We start from the raw sequence: 7,500 nt of genomic DNA on the forward strand, positions 1-7,500 counted from the left end.
AGGAAGTAAGCACGGTATTTATAATCAGATTATTTGATAGTATATTACTATCTACCTGCAAATAAATCCATATAAACTAAATACAGATCAAATCCCGATGTCTCTACGGTGGTTTAAGAAGCGAGCCTCTTGAAATGGTAATTCTAATATCATAAAAGGGATTCACGTGAATAATCTGGCATGTGAAAAGAGCGATAAGCGTTCTTGTGTCGCTTGGCAGGCACCAAGATGAAGTGGTTGGCACTTTTGGCGGCGGCGGCGGTGGTGGCCCTCGGCGGGGCTCAGGGAGACTCCGACGGCGAGGGGGAGCTGTGGGCGGTGCTGGTCGCTGGTTCCAACTCCTGGTTCAACTACCGTCACCAGGTGGGTCCTCTGGTTCTTGTCTGCGTGTGCAATATCTGCCCACATGACCGAAAATGGGACCTTCAACCGATCGCGTTTCTCTCCAGGCCGATGTGTGTCACGCGTACCAGATTCTCCACGCGCACGGCGTCCCTGACGATCATATCATTGTGATGATGAGTGATGACATCGCTCATAACAAGATGTAAGTAATGAATCCCTAATGATAGCTTAGTCTCTTGACAACACGGGGAATTGCTTATAGCTGCAGCAATAGTAACGAAGTAAGTCTTGCATTGTAGTGTAATGTTAGAAAATTAAAACATTTTCATCAAACATTGAAATCATAACTTTGCTTCGTTCTTACTGACTTACTTACTCTTTCACATTGACTTCTACACATTAGATATTATTATCAATAGCAAGACACATAATTGTTACAGTGTAATTTCACCTCAGACAAACTAATTGGACTAATGGAGGCACTGGCCTATTCCTGTTCTCACTGACATCCAAGTAACTTGTGGTTCTTTCAAACATGACGTGACTCACAGCTTAAAAGACTGAATCCCTCTTAAGGAACCCGACGCCCGGCGTGGTCATTAACCGGCCCGACGGACCCAACGTGTACGAGGGCGTCCCCAAGGACTACACCGGCGATGATGTCACTCCTGAGAACTTCCTGAAGGTCCTTAGCGGCGACGCCGCAGGACTCCAGGGCGTCGGCTCCGGAAAGGTCCTCAAGAGCGGCCCCAACGACCGCGTGTTCATCAACTTGGTGGATCATGGGGCGCCCGGTATCTTCGGCTTCCCCAGGACCTTCCTCATGGTAAAGAACTTCACGAACGCCATCGTCCAGATGCACCGTCAGAAGAGGTACAAGGAAATGTTGATCTACCTGGAGTCATGCGAATCCGGCTCCATGTTCTTGAATCTCCCCGATGACATCAAGAGTGAGTTGACTTTTCGTGCGTTTTTGTTTGGTTTCCTCTTAAAACGCCAAAAGTAAGTGCACGTCTTGATAAACAGAGCATTTCTTTCATCACACAAGTACTTGCTTCTTGAATTAAGTTAGGTTACAACATCAGACTTAAGTGGAACAGATCTGCCCTTACCTGGAAATTTACTACCATGCATATATATTTCAATGTGTTTCTCTGAGCACAGTGTACGCCCTGTCTGCTGCCAACGCCACGCAGTCTTCCTACGCCTGCTACATGGACCAGAAGCTCGGCACCTTCCTAGGCGACGTGTTTAGCATCAAGTGGATGGAGGACACGGACAGGGTGCGTGCTAAAGATCCTGATAAATCTGGATTCTTGCAGCGGTGCTGTGAAAGTTTGCTTTTTTGCCTGAACTCATAAGCTTATTTACTCATTTGTAAAGAAGGATGCATGCAACACCACCTCGACGTTTGCAGGAAGACGTAACAAAGGAGACACTGAAGAAGCAGTTCGAGATCGTGCACAAGGAAACCACGACGTCCGACGTGCTACAGTGGGGCGAGCTCAGCCTCGACAAGCACACGGTCAGCACCTTCGTCGGAAGCGGCTCGGCCGATCTGGGCGACTATGGTCCCTTCCCTACTGAGTCCGACCCTTGCCTGGTAAGTGCGAATTCAAGCTGATGCTTTGTAAACATGGCGCGGCAGCTGCTTTCCGACACGGTGAAATTATTTGACCCCTGATTCTCTGTCCGTCAGAAAAGCGCCGTACCCAGCCCCGACGTTCCCCTGGCCATTCTGGAAGACCATGTGGCCCAGTCCGACGGCCTCCTCGGCGCCGACTTCTGGAAACGACAGCTCGCCGAACTACAGCAGGTGAGTTTCCATGCCGATTTCTCTCCCGAACAACTGTCAGTCCGAATTTTCAAATGGTAACGCGAAAAGCGAGATTTGTCTTTCTTTTCCGAGCAAAATGTAACATAAAAATAATTATCTTTATGTAGTATATTTACACATCTGTCCAGCCCAAGGAAACTGAAATTCAAGGGAGTTGACCACCGCATTTCTGGCACTTCAGAACCGAACCTTCGTGACTGACACCATGAGGAAGATCGCTCAACTGGTCACGGGAGACGAAGACCTCGCCGACATGATGATGTCCGACGTCCACGCCATCGCCGACGACGCCTGCCACGAGGAATCGGTCCTGGCCTTCCACTACCTCTGCTTCAACCTCGGCACGGTTGGTTTCGCCTGCCAGTTTGGAACACGCTGTCACAGAACTTCCAAATATTGACACACACACACACACACACACACGTACACACACACACATTTATCTATCTATCTATCTATCTATCTATATATGTATGTATATATGTATGTATGTAAGTATGTATGTATGTATACTGTATATATATATATATATATATATATATATATATATATATGTATGTATGTATGTATGTATATGTGAATATTCATACATATTAACCCATATATATCTGTCTATCTGCCTATATACATTTGCGTGAGCGTGTGATTATCCCTGTTGACTGGAGACCTCTTTCCCCCCGCCGCAGAACCCGTACGCCCTCCGTGTCGTGCAGACGATGGTGAACCTGTGCGAACACGGCTACAGCGCCAGGGAGTTCACAGGCGCCGCCCGAGCAGTGTGCACTCACCCCTCCCGTCAGCGGAATCAACTAAGCCTGCTGATTCCTTTCCTGCGTCTTTTCCGCAGCTGATATTATGTTGCAAATCTGTTCTTTGTGGAATTTCGAAATATATATTTGGTTTTATCTTGTCGTTTTGTTTTCAGCACCTTTGGAAAATGATTTAGCAGTGAGGAAGTAGAAATACCTTGACAGATGTGTTTGATGAATCCTCCAAGTTGTAGCGAAGGTGGTTAGAGTAGGCCATGGTGGCAAGCATCATGGTAAACGGATTAACAATCTCGATTAAATAGATAATTAATACGAATGAATCGTAACCAACAGAACATCTTGTCCAGTACATTGAGGCGAAATACGAAGGGGACTATGAAAGGAAATTATACATTCTTGTCATTTTCTTCCAAAGATTAAAACTTTACATTTCAAGGAATTAAACATTTTGCTGAATATCGAAGCCAGATTAACTATCACCATTTCATAGGAAATACATAGTTAATGATAATCATAAATATTGCGAAAAGTGCGTCGTTAAAAGCTCTCGAAATTTTTCAAGTGAAGATTCGTAGAAGCCACTAGAAGGACTTGTAACTCGTCAGCTTTTGAGTTCAGACAGTCGTAGTGGTGATCATTTCTCAAATTTGTTTAGTTGAATCTTCATGTTTTGGCAATCGGTGCATAACTTATATATAAAAACAAACATCTGTGGGTCTGAAAGAGTTTAAATCGTATTAATCGCTTGATAAAAGATTATCAGCAACAAAAAAGTAAAAAACTTAGATTTTTAACGTATGCAGGTAGTCTTTCCATGAAAAGCAAAACGCGTCAAATTATTTTTTTTAAAGAAAAGACCCAAAAGACTTTAAGTCATAACGCACTGCATAAAAAATTGTATTTGAAAACACAACTTCTCTTGGACAATAGTGATATAATGCGCTTGCCTCACAGAAGGAAATCAGTATTAAATGATAGTTCATAAGTGTTTGGATCGTCGTCTTGAAGGAAATGGACGAGTACTTCGGTTCCAAATTTCCAAGCAATTACGAAAAAAAAAAAATTGGTTCGCGCTTTTTTTGGAGTTGATGCATTTCACTTTTCCCCGTCAGAATTAGAGACACACACCACAGCACGTACAAGCATGACCACACTACATATATCTATCTATCTATCTATCTATCTATCTATCTATCTATCTATCTATCTATCTATCTATCTATCTATCTATCTATCTATCTATCTATCTATCTATCTATCTATCTATCTATCTATCTATCTATCTATCTATCTATCTATCTATCTATCTATCTATCTATCTATCTATCTATCTATCTATCTATCTATCTATCTATCTATCTATCTATCTATCTATCTATCTATCTATCTATCTATCTATCTATCTATCTATCTATCTATCTATCTATCTATCTATCTATCTATCTATCTATCTATCTATCTATCTATCTATCTATCTATCTATCTATCTATCTATCTATCTATCTATCTATCTATCTATCTATCTATCTATCTATCTATCTATCTATCTATCTATCTATCTATCTATCTATCTATCTATCTATCTATCTATCTATCTATCTATCTATCTATCTATCTATCTATCTATCTATCTATCTATCTATCTATCTATCTATCTATCTATCTATCTATCTATCTATCTATCTATCTATCTATCTATCTATCTATCTATCTATCTATCTATCTATCTATCTATCTATCTATCTATCTATCTATCTATCTATCTATCTATCTATCTATCTATCTATCTATCTATCTATCTATCTATCTATCTATCTATCTATCTATCTATCTATCTATCTATCTATCTATCTATCTATCTATCTATCTATCTATCTATCTATCTATCTATCTATCTATCTATCTATCTATCTATCTATCTATCTATCTATCTATCTATCTATCTATCTATCTATCTATCTATCTATCTATCTATCTATCTATCTATCTATCTATCTATCTATCTATCTATCTATCTATCTATCTATCTATCTATCTATCTATCTATCTATCTATCTATCTATCTATCTATCTATCTATCTATCTATCTATCTATCTATCTATCTATCTATCTATCTATCTATCTATCTATCTATCTATCTATCTATCTATCTATCTATCTATCTATCTATCTATCTATCTATCTATCTATCTATCTATCTATCTATCTATCTATCTATCTATCTATCTATCTATCTATCTATCTATCTATCTATCTATCTATCTATCTATCTATCTATCTATCTATCTATCTATCTATCTATCTATCTATCTATCTATCTATCTATCTATCTATCTATCTATCTATCTATCTATCTATCTATCTATCTATCTATCTATCTATCTATCTATCTATCTATCTATCTATCTATCTATCTATCTATCTATCTATCTATCTATCTATCTATCTATCTATCTATCTATCTATCTATCTATCTATCTATCTATCTATCTATCTATCTATCTATCTATCTATCTATCTATCTATCTATCTATCTATCTATCTATCTATCTATCTATCTATCTATCTATCTATCTATCTATCTATCTATCTATCTATCTATCTATCTATCTATCTATCTATCTATCTATCTATCTATCTATCTATCTATCTATCTATCTATCTATCTATCTATCTATCTATCTATCTATCTATCTATCTATCTATCTATCTATCTATCTATCTATCTATCTATCTATCTATCTATCTATCTATCTATCTATCTATCTATCTATCTATCTATCTATCTATCTATCTATCTATCTATCTATCTATCTATCTATCTATCTATCTATCTATCTATCTATCTATCTATCTATCTATCTATCTATCTATCTATCTATCTATCTATCTATCTATCTATCTATCTATCTATCTATCTATCTATCTATCTATCTATCTATCTATCTATCTATCTATCTATCTATCTATCTATCTATCTATCTATCTATCTATCTATCTATCTATCTATCTATCTATCTATCTATCTATCTATCTATCTATCTATCTATCTATCTATCTATCTATCTATCTATCTATCTATCTATCTATCTATCTATCTATCTATCTATCTATCTATCTATCTATCTATCTATCTATCTATCTATCTATCTATCTATCTATCTATCTATCTATCTATCTATCTATCTATCTATCTATCTATCTATCTATCTATCTATCTATCTATCTATCTATCTATCTATCTATCTATCTATCTATCTATCTATCTATCTATCTATCTATCTATCTATCTATCTATCTATCTATCTATCTATCTATCTATCTATCTATCTATCTATCTATCTATCTATCTATCTATCTATCTATCTATCTATCTATCTATCTATCTATCTATCTATCTATCTATCTATCTATCTATCTATCTATCTATCTATCTATCTATCTATCTATCTATCTATCTATCTATCTATCTATCTATCTATCTATCTATCTATCTATCTATCTATCTATCTATCTATCTATCTATCTATCTATCTATCTATCTATCTATCTATCTATCTATCTATCTATCTATCTATCTATCTATCTATCTATCTATCTATCTATCTATCTATCTATCTATCTATCTATCTATCTATCTATCTATCTATCTATCTATCTATCTATCTATCTATCTATCTATCTATCTATCTATCTATCTATCTATCTATCTATCTATCTATCTATCTATCTATCTATCTATCTATCTATCTATCTATCTATCTATCTATCTATCTATCTATCTATCTATCTATCTATCTATCTATCTATCTATCTATCTATCTATCTATCTATCTATCTATCTATCTATCTATCTATCTATCTATCTATCTATCTATCTATCTATCTATCTATCTATCTATCTATCTATCTATCTATCTATCTATCTATCTATCTATCTATCTATCTATCTATCTATCTATCTATCTATCTATCTATCTATCTATCTATCTATCTATCTATCTATCTATCTATCTATCTATCTATCTATCTATCTATCTATCTATCTATCTATCTATCTATCTATCTATCTATCTATCTATCTATCTATCTATCTATCTATCTATCTATCTATCTATCTATCTATCTATCTATCTATCTATCTATCTATCTATCTATCTATCTATCTATCTATCTATCTATCTATCTATCTATCTATCTATCTATCTATCTATCTATCTATCTATCTATCTATCTATCTATCTATCTATCTATCTATCTATCTATCTATCTATCTATCTATCTATCTATCTATCTATCTATCTATCTATCTATCTATCTATCTATCTATCTATCTATCTATCTATCTATCTATCTATCTATCTATCTATCTATCTATCTATCTATCTATCTATCTATCTATCTATCTATCTATCTATCTATCTATCTATCTATCTATCTATCTATCTATCTATCTATCTATCTATCTATCTATCTATCTATCTATCTATCTATCTATCTATCTATCTATCTATCTATCTATCTATCTATCTATCTATCTATCTATC

At 35.6% G+C, this 7,500-nt stretch overlaps 1 protein-coding gene across 1 annotated transcript in view; it reads left to right on the forward strand.

The window, feature by feature from the left end:
* Positions 1-3,087, forward strand: part of LOC125041859 (legumain-like) — a 4,116-nt gene extending 1,029 nt beyond the window's left edge. Inside the window, exons 2-9 of the mRNA XM_047637222.1 lie at positions 221-363; positions 450-547; positions 922-1,295; positions 1,510-1,628; positions 1,763-1,948; positions 2,045-2,161; positions 2,364-2,528; positions 2,869-3,087. Coding sequence (XP_047493178.1) covers positions 229-363; positions 450-547; positions 922-1,295; positions 1,510-1,628; positions 1,763-1,948; positions 2,045-2,161; positions 2,364-2,528; positions 2,869-3,033 — 1,359 coding nt within the window. The 5' untranslated portion in view covers positions 221-228 and the 3' untranslated portion in view covers positions 3,034-3,087. The remainder of the gene's footprint in view (positions 1-220; positions 364-449; positions 548-921; positions 1,296-1,509; positions 1,629-1,762; positions 1,949-2,044; positions 2,162-2,363; positions 2,529-2,868) is intronic.
* Positions 3,088-7,500: the final 4,413 nt, after the last annotated feature.

Source organism: Penaeus chinensis, chromosome 31 (assembly GCF_019202785.1).
Source record: "Penaeus chinensis breed Huanghai No. 1 chromosome 31, ASM1920278v2, whole genome shotgun sequence".
NCBI lineage: Eukaryota > Metazoa > Arthropoda > Malacostraca > Decapoda > Penaeidae > Penaeus > Penaeus chinensis.